General features: G+C 38.8%; 2 protein-coding genes across 4 annotated transcripts in view; both read left to right on the top strand.

Annotated features, from left to right (window-relative positions):
- SESTD1 (SEC14 and spectrin domain containing 1) overlaps window positions 1-3,964 on the top strand; it is a 64,696-nt gene extending 60,732 nt beyond the window's left edge. For all 3 annotated transcript variants that reach the window (XM_009278621.1, XM_009278620.2, XM_009278619.2), the window contains 2 exons: window positions 732-853; window positions 3,217-3,964. In XM_009278621.1, coding sequence (XP_009276896.1) covers window positions 732-853; window positions 3,217-3,346 — 252 coding nt within the window. In that variant the 3' untranslated portion in view covers window positions 3,347-3,964. The remainder of the gene's footprint in view (window positions 1-731; window positions 854-3,216) is intronic.
- An 18,453-nt stretch (window positions 3,965-22,417) lies between these two features.
- The window catches only part of CCDC141 (coiled-coil domain containing 141), a 106,866-nt gene continuing 105,277 nt past the window's right edge, over window positions 22,418-24,006 (top strand). The window contains 1 exon segment of the mRNA XM_009278616.2: window positions 22,418-22,580. Within this exon segment, the coding sequence (XP_009276891.2) occupies window positions 22,479-22,580 (102 nt within the window). The 5' untranslated portion in view covers window positions 22,418-22,478.

Below are 24,006 nucleotides of genomic sequence, written 5' to 3'. Positions count from 1 at the left end.
TTCCAGTGTTTGACCACCCTCTCGGTAAAGAAATGCTTCCTAATGTCCAGTCTAAACCTCCCCTGGCGCAGCTTTGAACCATTCCCATGTGTCCTATCACTGGATACCAGGGAGAAGAGCTCAGCACCTCCCTCTCCACTTCCCCTCCTCAGGAAGCTGTAGAGAGCAATGAGGTCACCCTTCAGCCTCCTTTTCTCCAAACTAGACAAGCCCAAAGTCCTCAGCCGCTCCTCATAGGACATTCCTTCCAGCCCTTTCACCAGCTTTGTTGCCCTCCTCTGGACACATTCAAGGACCTTCACATCCTTCTTAAATTGTGGGGCCCAGAACTGCATACAGTATTCAAGGTGAGGCTGCACCAACGCTGAATACAGCGGGATAATGGTTTCTACCATTTTATATGACTGTCTTAATGCAGGTTACTATTTTTATGCATTTTATATTTGTTGCTGGAATATTGCCTAGCAAGAATTTTTTTCTTTTTTGTTCCCTCTTAGAAGTAATGTAAAATGTTCTACTACAGAACAGCAGTAGCCCTGAACTATTTTCTCAATGTAGCTTAATCGATATTTTCCTTTCTTGAACTAGATGAATATTTCATTTGATCTCATACAAATGTGGCAGTGAAGATGCTGAAAGAGCATTCACTCTGCCAGTTAATGGTACTTAAAAAACTACATGCTATCCCTTGCCTACTTTATTCTGCATTTCCTTTTTTTTTTTTTTAACAGATTTTGCAAGAATGTCCAGAGCAGCCTGAAGCTTTTAATGAAATGGAGCAATTTGATGAAATTGAAGCAGTTGGGAAATCGCTGTTGGACAGACTAACAGTGCCTGTAGTTTATCCCGATGGGTATGCAGAATGTTTTTCTAATGCCTACTGAATATGCTTTTAGTGAAGTCTCATAATAGCCTCTTATGCAGAAGAATCCTGAATGCTTATTGCTGAAGTTAAAAAGGCTACGCACTGATACTCATTAAAAATTCTTTCCCATCTTTTCACAGAAAGCAGGCAGATCCAATTTCAAACTTTCTAAAGACAACGTGCCCCCTTTTTCAAAGTAGTAACTTTTTCACACTCTGTAATTATTAGATTCATGCAGTCTTTACACCAGCAAAGTATGTAGAAGTAACAGAAGAATGACCAGTCCCAATCTCTTCTCCCTGAAAAAAGATATCAGATTTGAATCATAGTATTTTTATTAATTTATTTGCAATTCTATCTGAAGTCTTAAGCCAGTACATTGAAGATAAATTTACATTTGATTTATTCAGCAAATAAAGCAGTACTTCCCTTGTGAGCTGTTCATACTAATTTAAAATTGGTGGCTGTCTTGAGCTACAAAAGCAAATTGAATTTGGAATCTCAGCCATAATAAAACTCAGTTCTCTGTTCACTAAAATACACTTGTCCTTTTGATGCTGAGCTTGTAATTAATTTCTTCTACCTGAGTATAACCAAGCCTTGGAACTAGTCTCTGGGTGTGTAGGATCCCGCACCATAGTGAATGAGATTTGAAATCCATTTTTTGAATTAGAGGCTGAAAGCTTATGGGATGGTATCAGGCAACTGCATTATGGGTTATCTGAAGTTGATCTGAAAAATACAGTTACAGGAAGCTGGTCATGCAAATTAATTTCCTGTCATCTTATTTCCAAAATATCATGCTCCCTATGCAGTATAGTTTCCTTCAGTAAGGAGTGCTACCCATGAAGATGGACCCAGGCCTGAATTAGTAGTGATTTTTACTGCCCTTTCAGTATTGTATTTGAAAATACTGGAGGATTTTATAGCTGTGAGGAAAAAACCCCAAAAACCCAAGAAGTGTGTTATGTTGTTTGAAGTATTTTAGTATAACTTTTGTATAGCAGATTTTATTGACCCAATAAAAGTAGCAACTGTTATTTATTCTTAAAACCAATGTAATTTGCAGACAGATTATTAAAGTAAAAACAAACATTAGAACCTGGGAAAACTCCCCATGAAAGAAGACACCTGCCACACTTTGAGGTTTGAGTCCTAACATAATGCTCCTATAGCTGTAGGGATATATACACCTGTATTTTAGGCTGACTGACTGAATCCTGAACATTATTTCTGACCCCTCTGGCATTTCAGTGGAGTTCTGTGTCCCCCCCTCCTCAAAAGTGGGATCTTAGCTGTCCTAAATCCCAGGATCCCCTGCTCATCATCCCTAGGCATTCTATTTTTGAAGCATTTAACAAACAATTTGCAAAGGGTTCGCTCATTAGTAGAAATAGTTTAAGAAATGTAGGAACACAAAAAATGTCATAAAAAGCTTGGAGGCATCTTCATCAGCTTCTTTACCACTTCAGACTTTTGTCAGTATCTTCTTGGAAGTCCAGGTCACTGTTCCCTGTCCTGCTCATGGCTTCTAATCTGCACCAGGAAAAACATCTGACCATACTGTGATCCCATGCGCAGCTGTGCAATCTGTTGTCTTTGGAGTTCCCTAGTCAAACTACTCCACTCCTGCATGGAGTAACTTTTTTCTGTCTGCTTATGCCTGTCCCCCCACTCTGTCCAAAGTCCTTTGTCCTACCACCATTTCCAAAGTCTTCAATGTCTGTGCTTTGTAATTAGATTTGATACCCGTTCTTCTGAAACATGTATTCTGGTCAAATCCTCCTTTTGCTGACAGCTTGGTTAGTGGTTTCCCTAACATTTCAGCTGTTGTTTTGTTGTATTTGAATGGGAGAAATCAACTTACATAGCCATGTGTTCTTTTCAGTTTGAGAGACAGATGACATAATTTGACAGCATGTGGCTGACTTCACATACACAGAGTCCTTCAATAATGCAGCAATTGTATAGCCTCAGAATTCATGTATAGACAGATTTCCTTGATTGTCATAGTACTCAAAACTGCCAGACTGACTTGGGGGATATCCAGAGAATGGTGGTAAAAAGTGATGTTGGGAAGTATCTAGTTGCGCTTATAGAACAGCGCCCTGCTGTTGAGAGAATCTTTTGGGTATATAAGGGTCATTCCGTATTTGTAATAATTTCATCAAGATCTGCTGTCAAGTCTCATCACTGAATCTCCAAAGCCTTTTAAAGGTGGCTTTTAAATTTCAAGAGGAAAAAGTGCCTATTTTTCTTACCTGCTTTGTGTTTTCTGGTGCCATTCACATGTATATTCATGTACTGTCTTACTTTTCACTGATAACTTTTTGTGGGTTTGTTTTTTTTAGGTCTGAGCAGTACTTTGGGAGCCCAAGTGATATGGCTTCTGCAGCGGAACACATTAGAGAGAAGATGAAGCTAGTTAGCCTGAAGAAGCAGCAGCTGAGACAACCAGAAGCAACTACCCCAGAGAGCTAATACTGACCCTTGTCTATGAATTCATAATAGGACTTCAGTTTGTAATCCAGCATGTTGTTTGCATATTACAGAATTTGGCATAATATATTAAAATGCATTTCACAGCCGTTATGTCTCATCTTTTTTCCAAAGTAAATGTTCTCAGCATCTTAACACTGTACATCTATCAAGCCATAATTATTTAACATGCTATAAAACCATAGATTCCAAGTATCTTATGAAAAGGAACTGTAAACTTTGCACTGAAATTTGCTGTAAAGCTTTACCTGACCTGTCAGCTGCTTCTTAATTAAACAGCTGATGCAAGCTTTGAATGGTGCTAATGAAAGTGTTAGGAGTTCCATATTATGAAATTGTAGTTCTTTCATTCCCCCTATGCCCAGGTGATGTAGTAATTTTAGACTGTAGGTAAAGTTCCTGCAGTGTAGACAGTGGTGACCCTATAATTTTAATTTGAAATACTTTTAAAAAAAAAAGATCATTTTTATTGTGCCAGTATGCAACCTGCCCATCAAATCTTTGATATATCAAATTCATTAAACAGATGTTTTCCTATTTGTATTGATAATGTATTAAAAGCTGTTTGTGCTTAATAAAAATCATCTTTTTAAAGTCTAATATAAATTTGTTCTGGTCTGTATTCCCAAATGTCATTTGTGTTATATTTTTGTGATAAATGGTAGTAAAAATCATCACTCCCCCAATATCTTTAAAAAGTATGGAATACTCTTTAACACACTGTAGCTATAAGGGGAACTGCTCTTGAACTATTATTAATAGGAGCGAGAGTCTGTGTTATTTTTTCTGACTTTCCGATAGCAGTACTTACACAAAAGTAAGATAGTATGTGCATGAGTCAGTTTTATATTAATAATGTTTTTGTTCCCGTGTAAAACTGGTACACGCCTCTTGTGCTTTATTTCTAAGTCTTGTTTCCCTTTGAATGGAGAATCTTGAATAATGTGAATATCCCTGGTAGTACCTTTGAGGTTAAAGATTTTCATCTAATGAAAAATGATTAACATGAAGTTCATAAACAACTTAAAACCATGAGATTAGTAATAAAATGAAATTTATTAAGAGAAGGGAATTGGATTGAAACAAAATCAGCTGTGTGCATAATTTGGTTAACTTTTTTTTCTTCAGGATTTAATCTGGATAAATTCAACATTATATTTACTGGAAGATGGTGTGGTATCTGACCATTTTAGATACTATGTGTGAAACAAAGAACTGTCTAGGTCTAAGTACCTTATCTCACTATATTTTGCTCACAGGTAAGATAATGCTCTCTTCCTGCAGGCATTGGTATTACTCTGCAGGTTTTCTTGATGGATCTCAGGTTTTCTTGATGGATCTGTTATGCAAATATTACATTTACTTGTCTCAGTTTTTCCACGTTTTCTCCACAGGAAAGTGATGTGTCAAATAATGCAATTTCTCTATAAAAAATAATAATTAAAAATTAATGGCTTCTCTGAAACTTAATTGATAAAGATATTTTTTTTTGTCTCAGGTGTTTTGGCAGAGAAAATTCGACTACTTTTTGATGCATTTGATGCGATGGTACAATATTACATTAACACTAGTTTAAAACCAACTGAAGTTTCACAGACCTTATCTATAAAGAGACATTTTCAATATAATCTTTTAAAATTTAATTTAGTTGTTCAATTCCATTTGAGAAAGCTGCTGTTACTATGGCTGATTTTTGGGTGAGATAAATTCATTTAGAAAGAACCCAAACATGAAAAATCTACGTATATTTAATACAAAGCACAAACATGAAAGTAAATTAAGATTATAGTCATTAATAAACACTGTCTCTCCAATTCTGCAGCATTTGTTTGTAAATCAAATCTACTTACAGTAATTAACGGTCTGCAGTATAAAATCCTATTAAAATATTAGTTTACAGTAAGCACGTGTTACAGTAAGAGTATTTGCAAGTTTTTATTTTATTTTTAATTCTATTTTTATTCTGTTTAGGGGCTCAACAATGTACGCAAAACCAGAGCAGTATCAGAAGCTGCTAACTCATTCATGTGACAGCTGTGTGCACAACTTGGAACTGATGACCATTCACCCTAATAACCCCGATGTTAATTTTGGCTCCGTGATTGAAGTCCAATCTTGAGGCTGTTCTTATCTGTCATCCGACATTCCTAGAGGCCAGTGGATTCTGACTTTCATTCTATTGTCTCTGATAGAGAGACATAACCCTTGGGTTATGCCAGCTTTTCCTCTCTCTCTCTGCTCCCTTCCCCTTCCTGGCTGCAAGTGGCTAGTAAGGTGCTATTTACCAGCACTTTGCGATTTGCCCGTTTTCTATGTATCGGGAATGACAGCAGTAGTTTTCTAGGTCACGTTGCATGAGGCTGCCAGATATTTCTGAATCCTCCCTATGAACTCTGAGACTTCCTATCTTACGGAAAGAATAGAATAAACACCATCTGTTAAGAATACTGTTGAATACTGTAACTAATGGAGAGATTTTTGTGCTGGTCTTAGTCAATCTACCATCTATGGTTGTAATTGCTACTGAACCTTTAGAAATGTACAACCCTTAATAGCATACAAAGTCAATGAGATATAGAGAGACATGCTAAAAGGCAAAACTCTGCTCAAGTAATCTGTTGTTACTTGTCTGTGCAGGTACTACTGCGAGCACTAGTGGTGGCTCTACCTGTGGCTCTTGCTCTGCACTTTTTGGTAGCAAAACCAATTAAAACAACGAGTTCCAAAAGATGCAAATGTGCTGTTTTATTTTTTTCTTTTTAACATAAATCACCTGCAGTGAGGGATACAGTGCTACATGTAAGATGGGGAGATACCAATAGAAAAGGGGGAAGGATTGATTGTAAGGATTGTAGTAGTTATACTTCTAAGTATATTATGACTAATGACTTGGAAGTGATGGAGTCAACCCTGTTCCATGGTAATGAAATCAATAACAAGAATTTCTAAGTTCCTGTTAGCCAAGTTTGGATGTATTTGAAATATTTCAAAATACGGTAAGCATTTTGTTACTCTTTCTGGTAATGTAATCCCGAGTGTGTTTTTTGTGACAGAGAACAGTGAGCAGCATTGGAATGGTGATCAACTCAGTAGGTGTCATTCATTTTTAGTAGGGCATCAGTTGGATGGACTGGCAGTCATATAAAATGCCTATACCACCTGTACGCTCTTTTAATTGTGAAAGGTCTGTGGGCATTTGTATTAGTTTCCATAAAAACGTTTGATTCTGTTTACTGCTTGACTTTGTATTGTGATCAGTAGGACTAATGGGGTTAACTTTTTTCTTGGAAAAGAACAGGTTTGGACCATGGAGACTTGTATAGCTTGTGTGACTGACTTAGTGTTCAAATAGAGTTACTCTGGAGGTATAGCAGCGGATGGAGAAGGGTTCTGTGTGCAGTGGGATTATATAGCACTTCTTAAACCATCATGCTAGCCTAAGGATATCGGTGCCAGCTGACAAAAAGATAGGGGGAAGATTTTTCTATTGGAGTAAAAAAAAAAAAATTATCAGTAGGTCATGATCACAAGGAGAGGTTGTCACAGGCTTTCAACAACTGTAATGACATGTAATGATGTTATGTTAACCTCCAGCTTTCTGAATTCTTTCTACAGGATAATTTTAATCTGTATAAGGAGATTATTAGGAAGGAGGAAGAAAGGAAGCTTTTGGAGCTACAGATGAAATTCTGTAATAGCACATCACGTGAGCTCCAGAGCTAAAATGCTGAGAAACGGGGATGAAAGCAAAGATTTGGTGATTCCCGGCTTCTGAAGTCTATCCCTCATGTCTCTCCAGACTCTTGCAACAGTAAAAAGGGAGTCAGCACTGTAAAAATGCCTAGTTATGTTAGACTTATATTCTAATTTAAAGAAAATAATCAGAAGGTTGGTCTAAGCGTACAGGATCTCAACCCATACATATGGAATAGCTGCAAAAGCTCCTGAATGTGAACTGCATGGCCAAAAACTGTTTGAGTATCTGGAATTTATGTAACATTCCAACAGGGTAATTAGTTCATGATCTCTTTGGAGAGATATCTGTTGTCTTTTTCAGGTTTGTGGAAAAGTGATATACTCTGAAATAAGATACAAAGGCAAATAGTCAAGCAGTTATATTACTTCTGGTTCCAACTTGCACAGTCATTTTAAATCTTGGTAGACTGAGTCTTTTCTGTAGTGCGTCATTTCCACAATTTCCTAATATGTAACAACCAAAGTGCAGGCTATTGCAGAGTTACTTCTGGGGAATCAAAATCAGATGTTAGAGAAGTACACTGGGCTATCATTTTCAAATCATTGAGTCCCACAATCATCCCACTTTTGTTTCCTCCACTTAAATAGTCCCGTCGTTATAGTACTGATGCCTGTCAAGACTGCATCTTAATGGAAAATTCTATTGAAAATTGACTAATTGTATGTGTTTTGCAAGGATATGGAGTCAAGGAGTTCTTCAAGATATTTTTCATCTGATGCTCAGTGGAGATAGTTTTGTTGTGGATATTTACTGTGTGGAAATACAGGTAAGACTAAATAACCACACAAAAATGAGTTTGGTTTCCTGCTTCTAATGGGTCCCTTTGCACAGATCTCCCAAACACATGGTATTAGGACTGTTTTTCTGTGACTTCAGGTTATTTTGGAACCTGAAGGTGAATTATTAAAGAAACTTGTGAGAACACCTCTGATTCTGTCAAATTGGAAGACAACATATTAATCAAATATCAAAGATATTAATAAAAAATGGATGCTTGTGTGACTGTAAAATTTTAGTTATGCTAGTACAAGAATGTATAAAAACAGGATATATTAAAAAGTATTTAGTATATGTAAAGCATTAATGATACACTTAATTTTCATTGCTATTTTGAGCTTAAGGTAACAGCTTTCTCTTTTCCTGTCAGAGTTGACCTTAGTTTACATAGGTCTCTATTACAGCAAAGATTGTGGGAATATAATAGACAAGAGAAAGGCTGAGTTGGGATATAAATTCCTCTTTTGAATGGAGAGGAGAAAAAAATACACTTTCTTAAAATTTCAGATGTGCTAAGGAAATAGGTTGGAAAACATTAAAAAGCAAAGTGAAAATCCCAATTTTTTTACTTAACTTCAGTTGGAAAAGTTCAGCTAATTCTCCAGATACTAGTGATATTTACAGTTTATTAGCTGGAGAGCAAGGAGCTAGTCTAACATTTCAAACTTCTGAAGGACAAAGAAAAACAAAGGAAACTTTAATCGGTCTTAAGTTAATCATTTTGGAATACCTTAAGAGCAGGTTGTTAAGTGGAAGCAATTGGTTGTGTTAGCAAGAGTTGTGCAGATAATTTACTTTAGTAATGAACAGAAATGGCAACATATGATTTTTATTGCCAATAAACCACAGGTTTTTAAATAATAATGCTGTTTTGTTGGCAGTTTAATGACAGCATTGAAATGTCAAATGTGTTGTGACTACCTAATGCTACAGGAAAAACTACCTTTTTGCGCACAGGTAACAAGCGCAAGGTAATTTAAAATCATTAAGCATTTGTTTTATAGTTCTACAATTTTAAATATATATTTTACATATTAGCAAGCCTTTAAGCTGTTCCACAAACAGCTAGCTGTTGATTACTGTCAGACACCACTGATGCAAGCTCCTGTCGGGAAACCTCTAATGCGCTTTGGATTTGTATGTAAAGGGGAGGAATACTATATGCTATGTATAATATCCTATTGATTTATTAAGCTCAAACATCTGTGCTTAACATGTCTGAGTTAGATGCAATGTAATTATCCCTAATTTCTAACACTCAGTATGTAATAGTCTTTCTTTGGGAAGGCTGATTTAGCCCCAGATTATCAGTCAAACTTCTATAGCAACACATGCCACTGACTGCACGTGACCAAAATGACCCATATGACTGCTTTGCACAGCCAGCTAAAACATGATTTCTACTTATGACCATATAAATACACTCAGCTTTTCTGAGGATCCTGACATTACATATCCCAATCTTGTTCTGTCTACTCTGCTACAATACTGTCACTGTCAGAAGGCAACATGTACGTTAAGTAGATTAGAAAATAATGAAAAGGAGGTCTCATGGTAGCTGTGGGTCCTAGAACACGCACAGTAAGATGCTTGGGCAGTTCTGTGTAGATACGTATTGCGCGTAGAATAAGGCTGTGACAGCTCAAGGTAGAAGAGCCCTGAGACTCTGTGAAGTCCCGAGAATCACTGGCTCTATTTGAATGGATATAAATGCTCTCCACACAGTATGCTTATAGGTTGGGCCTTAAAAAAACTTTATTGAGCTCTTTCCTAGATCTTACACCAAACATCAATTCTAATCATCTATAAATTATGGAAATAAAATGGAGAGTGAAGCTTATCCTAGCTGTGAGAACTGCCTCTCAGAGGAACTGATGAAGGACCTGTTACTTGATAAGTTTTATATCAGAACAAAGCATAAACAAATACCTCTCAAAAACCCTGATTTTTATTTGTTACTGTTCTCCATTTTTGGCAGGAGCAGTCCATGTGTTAATTTCAGTGGTGTAATTTTCAGACATGGTTCACTGTGTTATGCGTGGTTTGCAGTGTATGGATTGCCATCTCAATTTTGGGGTTTCTGCTTCCCATGTTCATTTTCTCAGCAGGAGTTGCAGATGCTGGGTAAGTGACAGCACATTCCCATTGTCATTGCTGACCTTCCAGGCACGCCTGGATTACTCATGATCCCCATGCCTCACAGGATCGGAGGTTGCAGAGTTCCAGTGGGCTGGAAAGCTCCAGTAGGACATTCTCTCAAGTATTATGCCAGGATTTTTATTATGCCAGGATTTTTTTTTTTTTTTTTTTTTTTTTTTTTTTTTTTTTTTTTTTTTTTTTTTTTTTTTTTTTTTTTTTTTTTTTTTTTTTTTTTTTTTTTTTTTTTTTTTTTTTTTTTTTTTTTTTTTTTTTTTTTTTTTTTTTTTTTTTTTTAAGTCTTGGCCAAGTGATAAGTGTCTTCTAATGTTCCATTCTCCTCTTAAGGTGCTTTTAGACTACTAGGAAAGAGAGTAGCTTTTATGGTGTCTTAACCATTTTCACAGGCAAGTATACAGCATGGTTACTTGATATTTATTATGATTGTGTGATGTGAGTCTGACTTTTAGACACTTGGGAACAAGCCATATTCTAAACTGGTATTAAGTGCAGACCGTTCTCTTTCTGAACCCTTGTATGCAGCTCTGCATGCCTCTATTGGATGATAGATAACTGCAAGCTAGCCGCAGTAGGGTGCAGATTGTACAATGTATTCAACACATTTGACTGCTACTCCACATATCTGTGGTGATGATGTGAATGTGATGCCCCACTGTCTGCTTTATATCACTCACTGCCTCTCAGAGCGTGGCCTTCCTCCTCTCCAAGACAAACGTATCCAAAGAAACACAGTAATGTGGTCAGCTGTAGCTAGGGGTTTTATTAATGCTTTGCTTGAAACAGCATCGAAAGGCTGCAGCAAGCCACATGCTCAGTGAGCCTTGTAAGGTTTTTATTTCCACCCATCGTATATGGCCAATTCGTTAGGTAGCTGCCATTTGCAGGCATCGTTTCGTGGTGCATTACGTCTGTAGAACCAGTCCTTCTTGAAGGAGCCAGGGCATTTTCTCCTGCAGGTGACAGAAACGTGAACTATTGGAGTTCTTTTTGCTATTCACTGTTAGCTGTTACCTATTCCCTAGGTATTGCTCTGTCTTCTGGACCTTATCAGCGGTATGTCCACATGTCTACCGCTAAACTGTCTTCTCCGCTAACAGTTTTGTCCAAGACTTTGCAAATGATCCAACAGACATTTTGAAGAGTTCCTTCATTGCTTCCAAAGAAGAATTTACTTTCAGGATTAAATGGTTGTTACTGCCAGTGCGTGTGTGTTGGGAGGGGATGACAGCTGCATCCCCTGCTTCACAGGGTTGCTAGGAAGGAAACCTCATTAATATTCAGGAGTGGGTGAGATGTTATAGTCATGGAAATCATGCATACACCCAGAGGATATAAAAAGCACAGCTCAAATAATTTTCATCTTAGAACACTGAGGTGATGGGTTTTTTTCCTATATATGGTAGTGAGACCTGAATAGCAGTAGTCAGCAAAAAGAAAGGAGGGAAAACCAAGTAAGTGTAATAAAAGCATTTGGTGAATTGTAAGAGTTTAATTTACAACTAATATAAAAATCATGTGGTGTCAACAGGTGGGCTGTAAGGAAGTTTGCGAAGATCAAGCTCATCCTTTCAAGGCAGTTAATCAAATACCCTGCCAACAGAAGAAATGTTAGCACAGCAAGAAAGAGTAACTCAGAGAAAGGGGTTTAATTACAGAATATTTAGTAAATATCAGATCAAGTGGGGGGAAAAAAAGCGCTATGCAGCCCATGAAGTACTCTTGCATGCTATTTTTATGCCTGGAACACTGAAAGCAAGGTTCTAAAACATAGTTACTGCAGATCCCGCTGCATTCTCAAGGGATGACTTAAGATACATCATCTATCTCTGCCTTCTGAAAAGACTTCCGTATAATAAAAGGATGACAGAGGACTCCTCAAAAGTTTCTATTAATTTAGGCCAAGTTCCAGGTTTCCTTATTGAAATGTAGCTTTTAATCTTTCAACTGTCTCCTAGAACTGCTTATGTTGGATTCAAGCTCTGTGAGTTAAAAAATGGAGGCAGTGAAATAGCTTATTTTTAAACTTTCTCTTGATTTAGCTAAAGAAATACAAAGCCCACAGTAATTGTATAACAGGAAAAAAAATCAAAATCTAATATTCCATCTTGCAACTTAAGAGGATTATTTAAGATTTTTTTTTAAATCTGAAGAGTACTGTAACACATATTGCATGATCTTAAAGAACCAGTGCAAAAATAGACAAATATGAAACATTAAGGATTTGCAAATACGTTAGCATCATTATTATTTTAAATTTACTTGATATACATCCCTTTTACCTCAGGGCCTGACAAGATGCCTCAGGAGTAACACCCTGATTTATTGTCATTTGCAGATTAGAGGATAGGAAGACTGGAGCAAAACCTACTGCACAGCCAGTGACGCCATGTATCTTCTGTAAACCTTCTGTAAAAATGTCAGTGTATTTTTTAACGTGATCAGTCAAAACCTTAATTTGAAAGCTGTTTTGCGTTACGTGAATTTTACCTCAGCACTCTAGCAATGTTGTTGTTGCCAGTGAGGATACAGTACTGTTCTCAGGCCGTAACATTCAGGCAAATTAATGTGATGTCTGAGAACGTATCTCATAGGACCCTGCCTCAAGCACTCTAATATTGAAATTGTGTTAAGGTTAAAAACAAAACAAGAACCTCTGTGCAATTTTAAAAATCCAAGAAGTCTACAGTTGTACTTGACTTGATATTTCCTTTTTCCCCCTTCCCCCAATCCCATTACATGTAGAGGGTCCCCCGTGCAGCTTTGTGTCTGATTGCAAATTTCAACTATAGTGCTTGCCTGCCTTTTGTCTCCACACTGTGAGGAAGATCACAGGAGATTATACCAGAAAATCTTGTATCCACCATATCATTAAACTTCATTTTGTATCCTTTTTCAAACAAAGATGGTGATTATTGTCCCAGGCAAACCTATTTTCAAGTATGAAATTCGAGGTAATTAAGCAATGGGGATCCTTAATCAAAGCAGCTGACTGCAGAGTTCACTAGAGGACTCATACTTCAGAAGAAGCTAGTTTGAGAAATTGGAAGAAGTGGTCAAAAATAAATTATTCCATGATTCACAGGAAAATACTTTTGTCCTGGCAAAAGGATCCTGGACATGTTACTGGATGCTCTGTGACAGATAAAGCTCTTGGAAAAGATACATTTGAGCTACGGGTTTGTTTGCGTGATCAGCACTGATGCTGATGGCCTACGGTAAATGTGTATCTGTAAAAGGGTCATAGATAGAACCCATACCTTGCAAGTCTAACACCGACAGCAAGGTCACAGAGAGTCAATTTAGTGATTTGTTTTGCAGCAATACTGCAGTTCTAAATTGAACTCCTGACTGTGTCCATTCACTGCGTATTAGTTAGGCTCTCAGAGCACTGTTTTATTACATGCAATTTAGTCTTTAGAATAAAACTAATCTGGGAGCTCAGATCCAAACGTGATTTAAATTGATCCAACACTTAATGCGACATTAGGTTCTCAACCAGTGTGTGCGCCACCTTCCCACAAGCTCTTTCAGCTTATACCTAACACAGACATATTGGTAGCAAGATCTTGAACAATGCAGAGCTCTTTCAATACCCTGACATGGTTCTCTTGCTCCAAAGAGCCAAGTGCTATGTGTGCCTTTGCAGTTACTGTTGATTGTCAGTCCCTAATTCATTCTTGCAACTCTCAGCTTCTCCTTCATCATTCATCAAGACTTCTCCTGTTCAAAATCTTATCCAGTCTTTTGTCTTCTATTTCCCTGTTTGAATTCTTTCTTCTTCTTATCACCCTTTTTTAAATTGTCCGTTCTCTCATTTTACACTATTTTACCGTGGTGAGAGCTGCATCTTCTGCCTCCTGCTGAACTTCAAGAGGAGAAACCTGAGGCCCCAAGACCTCATCATTCATCTGTGTGGTGGAAGAACCAGAAGCTGCTTGGAGCAGACCGCAGAACAATTCAGTGGCTCTCCTGAGAGTTTGCCACTTTCATGACTGCTGTTGGGCGTTAAGAGAGAAGGAATGCTGTGTCAAAGTCAAGGGAGTGAAAGCAGTGCTCTTGAAGACTTGAAACAATGATCGCACCTTGGGCACAGCATTGCAGCCATACACCCTGTACAAAGAGCCTGAAGAGACTGTCAGATGGGAACGCGCTGCCAAGGTGGGCTTTCAGATTCTGGGGTGACAATGAGGGAGACTCCAAAGGAGTGTACACCCTCCAGAGCTGATCCAGGGTCCTTGTCCTTGGAATCTGCAGTCAAATCCAACAAGGACATGCTGACAGACCGCTTTTTGTTTTTCCCTACTACAGCCAGGTAAAGATACTGATTTTCTGTAAGCACCTCTGGGGGAAGGGAGGCTTCTGGTGATATTACAGCACTGGGTGCAGTGGTGTGGAAAAAGTGACACCGATTTCTGGTTTGACAGCATGGGCTGCTATGCTTTTGAAATCAATTCCTTCAAGGACCTTAAGCTGTGACAGAAATCTTCCTGTAGCAGCTCCTTGTTGCTTATGGTGTCTCGTAATACACATTGCTATGCAGACAGCTTGGTCGTCGTGGTGTCCCTTGGAAGCAGTATGAAGAACAGTGATACATATATACATGAGAGAGTCTCGGTACCAAGTTTCTGTTCACTGAACCTCTCCTATTGCACTGAACCACCTGCTACTGCAGACAGCAGCATTCAGGTCAAATGAAGTTTGAGCATCCAGGCCCAGAACAGGAACAAATCACCTATTCCTGGTGATTGTACAGCAGCAGGAGTTTTTGCTATGGATGGCAAACAATGCCATCTGATGCATGTAAATGCAAGTTAACTGCTCTTCAGTTAGTGTTGGAAGAGTATTGAGGGGGGGGGAAAGTTTTGTTTTGTTTTTTTAATTATACACAATGCTTCCTAAATTTATGTGGGACTTGAATTCTGAAGTGTTACATGCCATCCTTTGTAGAGTGTGGAGGGTCACTTAAACTGGGAACAGTGAGGGAATATCCTCATACCCTGTAGTCACACCCCTGTTACATTGGGTGTCAGCAGTGAGCACACATCTGTTTAACAACCCAGTTCCAGACAAGTAAGGGGGGGGGAGGGGAAGATTTCAATACCTCCTGCTTTTTAACCTCTTCTAAGTATGTCACACAATTCAGCACTTACGTGAAAGGGACAGGCAGGGCCTGGTATGTGCTTGCTGTTTGAGGTACCATGGTCTGGAAGATGGAAATACGTGACCCAAATATACAGAGGAATGCTCAGCAGTGTGAACCTTCAAGTAGCAGTTATACAAGATGGAGTTATCTTTTTAAAACAAAACAAAGCACTGCTATTTATAACTCCGCTGATAAATGACTTTTTAAAAAGGATTATAAAGCCTCATGGTTCTTTAACACTTAAAATTCAATTCCCCCGCTGAATTTTTCTTTTCTGGATAAACTCTCCCCGATATCAATGTCTAAAGTAGTGTGCTATCAGAAGTGTGGCTGGGTAACATACTTCTGTACTTGTTCTAAATTTAGCTTTCTGAAATTTGTGTCCATTTAAATTAACTCTTCCAAACAATAGCAACAATATGGCTTTAATGTTATGGTGTGGTTAGTATGATTATATCTATTTAATTAGTCTCCTGTTAAATGAATGACTCATACTGATCTTTTTGCATCATTGCTGGCTGATTACTTGTGATAAGATTGAACAGAGATGTTTCACCCTTAAAAGATGGTCCTAAGAACCCAGTTACACTGATGTAACTGTCTCTTTGAACAGTCTGTGTGATTTTTAACCGATGTTTTTATTTCATGTTTAATACAGACATCTGTATTCATGAATAAACATTGAAAAATAATTAAAGGGAAACAGTCTTTTAACACAGCTACATTGCAAACGTAAGTTAAACACAGAAATTAGTGACATGGGGCAAAACTGTCATTGTGGTTACCTTATTAGTGGGACAGTTTGCAGCTGCCTTGAGACTTAGATGTGGGTTACAATCTGCATCTTAATCTTCCTTCTTTACAGGGAGAACGTGTAGCCTGTCTCACATCTATATTTGGTGCAGAGTGCATACTCCACTGTGCTAACACACCATATCAGGAAGGAATTTCAAATGCTCCTAAGGAATTTAGTAACAAAAGTCCTGCTGGCTTTCCTTACATGCATGGGCGAGGGAACATACTAATCTTGTGTAATAAACTGTTCTCTTTCTGCTGCTGCTGGAGCCTGAACAATGGACTAATGAACTATCTAATGTCTCTTCATTCTCCTGACAGAGTTGAATACGCTGGTTTTCTCTGTTGACAAGCTTGCAATTGGGCTGACTAGTGTACGTGCCACCCATGAGCTGTTAAAACTGCTTCACTTTTGTATTCATCAAAGTACAGCTCCATAGGCTGTGCAGCATTTGTTTTGGACAATATCCAGCGAGACAGAAATGTTGACCTTCCGTGGGGGTGCTGATGGGGTAAGTCCACTCTCCAGCTGATTCTGAGGAAACTGAAGTGGAGATAGCCTCCCTGCCATTTCTTCAGTAAACTTAAGAGGACATGCTGGTCTCTTCATCTGGGATGTGAGAGAGAATGAGATGTGATCACTTTGCGCTTCACATGTGTATTGTTTGCTGTTTTGTTTAATCTTTTCACCCCATTCAACAGTTAAAATTTTCGTTGTTTATATTTTGCCATTATATTTACACTTGAATAGTCATCGAGTTACTTTTTTCCTTAAGTCTTTCCTGTAGCTGTCACTTTAAGGAAAGGTATAAATCCAACTTGTGTTTTTTATTGGCTGTGACAGCAAAATAAAATTAAACTTGCAAAGAAAAATGATACCAAATGTGTTTGGATTTGGAGACATCTGTTCAGATGAGTTGGCTTAGAGGTACATCTGTTAATCAGTCAGAGCTGCCAGTGGCTTCAGAATTATCATGGGGATCTGTGCTCCTCTCTCCCTCTCTTTCTCTTCCTTTCCCTAAGGTACTTTTTGTCCTCTTCCTCCAGTTTATTATTGTATGAAACCTCCTCAAGCTTATCTGCAAGTAAAGAATCTAAAGAAATAAATTTTTTGCACGGTGTTATGTTTAACAAGGAAAGGACGTTCTTTCTGAAAGCACTAATGTTTTAACGCATTCTTAGAATGAGAAACTTGTTTTGCTGCAGGGGTTCTTGAGTGAAGATCTCAACACCTCAGTTTTCTATGCTGCCCATCTTGAGCCATGTGCTAAGATAACAAGATATGAAGAAAGCAGATCAGATAAGCAGGTTACCACCAAGCTTGGTTTATTATTTCTGTATATTTGAAAACAATCAGAGTGATTGTACACTGTTCAGGAATTCTAGTGAATAAAAATATAAACAAACCCTATGTGTCAGCATTCCTCTTTAACCTGTATATAAGCCAGGTAAAGAACAGGAAGATGATTTATTTAAATAACAGATGCTAGAAAGAACGGTCTTTGTTTATATAACATTTAGAAGCTGGAGGTCTAAATTTAAAGGCTGTATGAGCTTTCTTAAAATAAGAGTGGAGGCTGAAGTGCTATAACGTGGTTGTAAGCCCTAGTTAAATTTGGTGGATCTCTTCTATCATTTAATAAATAGTAGGGATTTAGGTACTATTTTGACAAGCGCTAGGTACAAATAGCATGTATACATTGTGGAAATCCTCTAGGATCCAAGAAGAGGGATATAGGGAAGACAATGCTTTGGGATGGAAGAGTGGGACATGAAAAATTAATGACCAGTGGACTGAAATGTATCAGCTGTCATTGCTTCCCAAGCCTGTTTACCATATGGGTTTTTTTAAGTATTGTTGTCCTTGGAAACAAACAGTGATTTTGTTCTTACGATTGCACTGAATTAGCATTGTTAAACTGTTTGCCTGTTTCTTGATCTCTGATACACTGTTGGTTTTACAGTTAGCAGTGTTGTTTCTTTTTCTTTCATGGAGACATGTTCAGTGTGACAGGGATAAACCAGGATACCTTTGCCAGGTCTTTTCTCTGCTTCGTGTGACGATGCTTTTTGGGTAGCTTTTTCTCATCATGCTGTTTTCTTAGAGTGGTATAAAGTGTCTTCAGGACTGGTGACGAAGGAGCAAGGGTAGAAGGGCTTTTGTTAGGGTGATGCACAGGAAGAATGGGAAGATACAAGCTATAATGCTTCACTATACTTGTATGTTTTTAAGTAAAACGAATCTGGGAACTATCAAACAATAATCCAGGCAGCACGGACCATGGTTCGTTCTTACCATTTTTTGCTGGGGGGGAGCAGGCTGTCTTTTACCCCTCGGGCACTCTTTCACAGCTGTTTCCTAGCCCTTTACTGAGACTTCTGTGCCTTCTCTTTCCATGGTGGCAAAGACGGCACAACCCCCTTTTTGGGGCCACCAGCGTCCTGGGCTATTTTTAGGGCTGCCTTTTCTTCAGCTCATGGACTCTCAGGGAAATGGCTTCTGCCTGTGCTTCAGCTGTTACCTACCTGAAGTTAATCTCATTTACCCTGGCTGGCCCTATCCCTCCCTCTTACAGGTGGTAATAACCTTGCTTTTGGGAGCAGGGAGCATTTCCTCCCCTCTCAGTGCAGCTGCCCTGCCTCAGTAATTTCAGCAGCAGAAACTCCTCACTGTCATGAGGGGAGCGGGCAGGGCTGCCCTTCGCCCTGGGTGGTCCGGGGATCGTGGGAGGACAGACTTCCCTCAGCTGTGGCCTGTGTCTGAATCTCATAGCCCTGCTGGGGAGTAGCGTGCGCTATTTCTTGCTCTGCCTCTGGGTGCTGGGAAGTCAGTTTGTGCCTGGCCCTGACTTGTCCTGCCTCTCCGGCCCCGAGTAAAAGGTTAATGTCTGTAAGTGCCTCAGTTTCCCTCTGTTTTCTAGCAGCTTTCATAGTGTGGTTCTCTGCAAGAAACACTTCTTTCTAATTAAGTGTTAAGAAAGAGATGGTATTACAAGTTACTGTTCCCTACATGCCATTCATGTACTTTTTAACCTCTGGGAGGAGGCGTCTCTGTTTCCTGCCTTCCTCCCCTGACTGCTATTGCTGCCGGGATGGTTTTTATCATACTTGATTTTGGTTTTTAGGAATGACAAAACTTGATTATGATTTCAACCAGTTTGTCATCCTAGAAATTTACTCAACCAGTGTAGGGTAAAGAGGAGCCTCTTCCAGGAGAAATACCTACCTCCTGCTCAACCCTCACCCTTGCATGTGACCTCCATGGCTGCAGAGTCCCCTCTTTATGAACCTGAGGAGACCTGCAGACTTCTTGCTTTCATGCCCTCATACTGTCATTCCTGACGATACCTGAAAATGTTGCCTACTCAAAAGGTAAGATGGTAGGAGCCAGCAAAAAGCAGCAACCACAGACTTGGAGAGCTCTGACACCTTTGTCCCTCATTCAGGTGGGGCTGCCAGAGGAAAGCAGTGTTTATGTATCTTTTTCCAAGCCACACGAAACCCATCAGTTTGAGGGATGCTTCCTTCCCTTGTTCTCCTTCCCTCCCTTGCTGTGTACGCCTGTTCTCCCAGGCATGAGACAAGGAAAGAAAAGGAGACCCGTTACATTTACAAACCAGTCAAAGCAAAGGACCTCGTGTCATTGAGGCTGCAGGGAGTGAACTTTGTCTCTCCCAGAGGCATTTTCATAGCGCACTGGCAGCTCCAAAGCTCTGAACAAAAAGCAACTTATCTCCAAGAAAGATAGGCCCTTTTCTTATGCATAACTGTCAAAACTGTGATTAGCGCACTTCCCTTGCCACACATGAGAAAAAGCTGCTGATAAGACACACTCCATGTTGAAAATGAGTTTTATCACGTTTACCTCTCAAATCCTTTTTACATACAGTTGTTACAGATAATACCTGACATTATTCACACTAGAGAGACTTCATCTTTTTTCTGTTTTCCTGAGATTTATTCCTTTGTTCATTTGTTCAGATTCCTTGTTTCTTGTGGACAGCTGGTGAATGCTAGTTTCTTCTTGTCATGCTTACTCTCATCTTTCACACAGCAGCAACAAAGGGGAAGTATTTCTTTCTACCGACACAGATAGCCTGCCTGTTTCTGGCTTCTAGCAGGGTTTTTTGTTTGTTTGTTTCAGACAGAGGAACAGATGACAGATAGGTAAGTAAACAAGACTGAGAAAGGCATGCTTGTTAAATTTTGTTTCCCTGGACACAGCTGAAATGGATCATCATGCAATGCCAACATCCTCAGCTTTTTCTCCCAGGGTTGTGCTATAAAATGTTTTCTGATTCCTTGCTACCTTTTCTCTGCCTGCTGCTCTGGTGTTTCCTTGTCTCTATCTTGTATGCTTAGCATAAGCCAAATAAATACAATATCCATGCACTTGTTATCAGATGTTTTGAATCAATTGACTCAGCTGCTGCCAAACTTGCTTATGGTCAACTTCTTGAGTGTGGTGTTTTTCCATGATTTCCAGCTGTCAGCACCATGAAAAATGATTCCTTGTTTCACCTGAGTGAAAAACAGCTCTTATGTCTGGCTACCATAGTGAGATGATGGATGGGCCCAACTTGTGCCATGAGAAAGTACACTTAAAATGTGCTTCTGAGAGAACAAAAACTCAAGGACACATTTTGACATAGTACTAAAATTGGTTTGTAACTCCTTTTATAAGACTAACAAGAGGTCAGGCTCTTTTTTTTCCCATCAGTTTTTCCAACAGTCAAGCCCTGTTTGTTCTCAGTCCTGCCTGCAGGATGAAAAAATACAAAGTCGCTTGTCTTCTGGAATGTTTTTTGGAAATCCTGAGTATTTAGGAAGTTCAAACCAAAATCGGGTTGTGTCTTCTGTTTCAGCTTTGAGGTTTTCTTCAGGACTTTCACCCTTCAGTTTTTGTGTGGCCATTAAGTTTCAAACATTTTGTTCTGCCATACCTATTACATGAATATCCACATGAGTCCCATGAATATCTATATAATGTTTCAGTGACAGAGGTTCATGGGCCTCTCATAGGTGTTACAATGTGTTTCAGAAAACTATGTGATATTTGTTCCCTTGTTGGCTGCTTGAGGGTTCATGGCTCTGCTTTGGCACAAGGGATGGGAAAATTGTTGTTTTGACTTGCCAAGCCCATTTAGTTCAGCACAAAATGCTACAATGCGCTTCTGGATACCCTGTTTGAAACACATGGTTTGAAGATGGCAATCAAATTAAGATTAGAGTCTGCCAACAAGGGGGGGGGAGGGGAGAACAAACAAACAAAAAATCCCATAGCTTGACACATCTGTTCAAATTCCCTGTAACTACCCTAAGTTTCTTCCAGTCCAAAATATTTTAGAATTTGCTTCCAGATCTTGATTTCATTGCAGGTGTGTCTGTTCTAGTTTGCAATTAGATAATTTTTATATAAACTAGATTTGCTAAATGTTACATATTTTTAAACAAATCAAGCAAACAGATGCTTAGAGGAGAGTTATGCGTGTAGTTTCTTGGGTGGAATTGTGTTTCCAGAGTGACCTGCAAACCTAAAGACCAGTGTCACTTTCCCAGCTGTTCTGTGGAAGAAAACTAGCAGCTGCTGTCTTGTGCTGTAGGCTACTTTTGGCATGCTCTGGGCTTCTGGCAGTAGAATTAATATGCCTAACCAATACTGTGATTTAAATGTGTCTATTAATTTCCCTGCACTGAATAAAATACTTAAGTAGGGCTTAAAAAATTATTAGAGAGGTCTTCCTTATGCTCATTTAGAACAAAATGAAGACTATAGAAACAACTTATGATTAAATTGAAAAGCAGGTAAATTGTCTTAATCTTAGGCAGGAATAAAACACTCCTTAAGAATTCACACAAAGTACTTGGTTTCCTTCTCTGGTTGTTATGGTCACCATACTTTTAAATATTTTTGGATTAAAAATCCCCTGTCTGTTTTGACTCAGCATCTGAATTATATACACATGTTCATCCTGTTTAAATACTTTGACTTAGCGGAAGAATTATGTTGAGCAAATATATTCAGTAACTAGTAAATGAGAAAATATTTTACTTGTAGAATGTGAAAATGTAGATTGTATAGTTGCATGTTTTGAAACCTCAAAACACTGGGCTTGTCTGTATAGACTAAATAGTAAAATTTTTTTTCTAGCTGTTTTAATTTGAGAATCTTTTTTCCTTTGGTTAGCCAGTGTCAGGTGATGTTCTGGGAAGAAGCTCTTCACACTTCAGATGGTGACAAAAAAGAACAGGCAGCTTAATGTTACCAAACTAGGGGTGTGTCAAATCTCTCTCAAGAATGATAAACTCAATGGAGTTGTCTATTTTTAACCTCCTGTTCTTTCCTTTTGGCAGACTAATCAGTGTTAGCTGAGCTGTTTCACTGAATGAATCCAAGCAAATCTGTTGCTTTCTGAAATGAACAGCGGACTTTGCAAGAGCATTTCAAGTCTGCTTTAATGTATGAAGTCCCATTTTGAAACACCATGTCAAATGAAGCCAGTTCGGAGCAGAAGCTTTCTACGACAACAGTCAGTTCAGTTGCTGTTCAGGCTGGGGATGCCAGTATTGTTATAGCTGTACTTAAGGTAAGGCAGCAACTGCTAGCCTGTCTGTTCTCGGCTTTCTGCTACTCAGTGATTACTACTTCCTTTAAATGTTCTGTGCAAATGAATAGTTAGCATACAATGATTAGGCAAGGTCATTTATTCAGTTTTATCTAATAGATCTTCCTTGGAAGTTAACACTTGTTTCTGTTCACAATTTCTGTTTGTGGTTTTTGGTTTGTTTTTTAAATGGAATAAATAATTTGGCCAAAATATGTAGGCTCTTAGAGGCAAGGAATTCCTCTTACTCTGTTTAAAATGTGAGAGATAAATGCAGAGTGCCATGAAAATGTGTTAATAAGCATGATGTTACCTTTAATCATAGTTGAGACTCCTCAAGAGTTATTTTTAAACTATATTCAGTAATAATTTTACACAATAAGTAGTCTACCAACTCCATAAATGCAGATTGTGTGTCTTTTTTTGAAGTATTTGCTGGGGAAAAAAAAGCCTAAACCTGATAATGAGTGGTTATTTTTGAAAGCTGTGAATTCATATTCCCATGTGTTTTAGTAGAAGCCCTTATGTGTATACAGTTGTGCTTATAAGCACCTAAAGGCCTGTTCTGTGAGCTGGAATCCGCACCTACAGCTTGCACAAAATTCGGCATGAGGAGTAAAGCTGGATGCCTAGGTACTGAATCCCAGTGGGAATTTATTGGCAGTTTGATTCTTCATTCTCCAAGCAGCTTGGAAGACACTGTAGCCTCAGCTGCTAGAGTTCGTCTGTAATGCCGAATAAGGTGATAATGAGTTGGGCTGTCACTGAATTAGGGTAATTATTCAGGATGGAGTTACCTCAGTTGTGCCGGTGGGATGGGAAGGTTCTCTCCTATCAGTTCTCACCCTTCCTGGGAGACTCTGTCTGCTGCCGCAGGGGAGTAATTTTGTTGCAAGGAGGCTTAAGTTTAGGGTGAAGACATTTATTTTTCCCCTGTGTGCTGTGGGAACCACGCTAGCCTCCAGTGACATCACTGCTTCATTCCTTATCACCATCCTCTCTGAGTTATACTTCTCAGACTGTAGCAGTTCTGCAACACAGTGAGGAAAGAATTAGCTATGCTTTGGGTCGCTGTCAAGCTTCCTTTCTTTGTATATCCTCCAGACACAATGGGTGATTGCTGTTTGGGTTCCTATTCCAAAGGCTATTAAGTCTCTCTGCTGCTAGTTGTGCAATCTCTCTCTACATATATATTCAGTATACAGGTATGCTGGATCCGTGTGGTAGAAATAAGATTTGGGGTTATGGTTTTTGCATCTGCTGTAATATATCTTTCTTTGTATATCCACAATGGACAATGGGTGATTGCTGTTTGGGTTCCTATTCCAAAGGCTCTCTCTGCTGTAATATATTTGTACCTTCCGCCCACCCCCCCACCCACCAAGGTTCCTTCACCACATGTCAACCT

This window comes from Aptenodytes forsteri, unplaced genomic scaffold, assembly GCF_000699145.1.
Source record: "Aptenodytes forsteri isolate BGI_AS27 unplaced genomic scaffold, ASM69914v1 Scaffold257, whole genome shotgun sequence".
Classification (NCBI taxonomy): Eukaryota; Metazoa; Chordata; class Aves; order Sphenisciformes; family Spheniscidae; genus Aptenodytes; species Aptenodytes forsteri.
The sequence above is the reverse complement of the archived record's forward strand: the minus strand, read 5'-3'. Positions and strand labels throughout refer to the sequence as shown.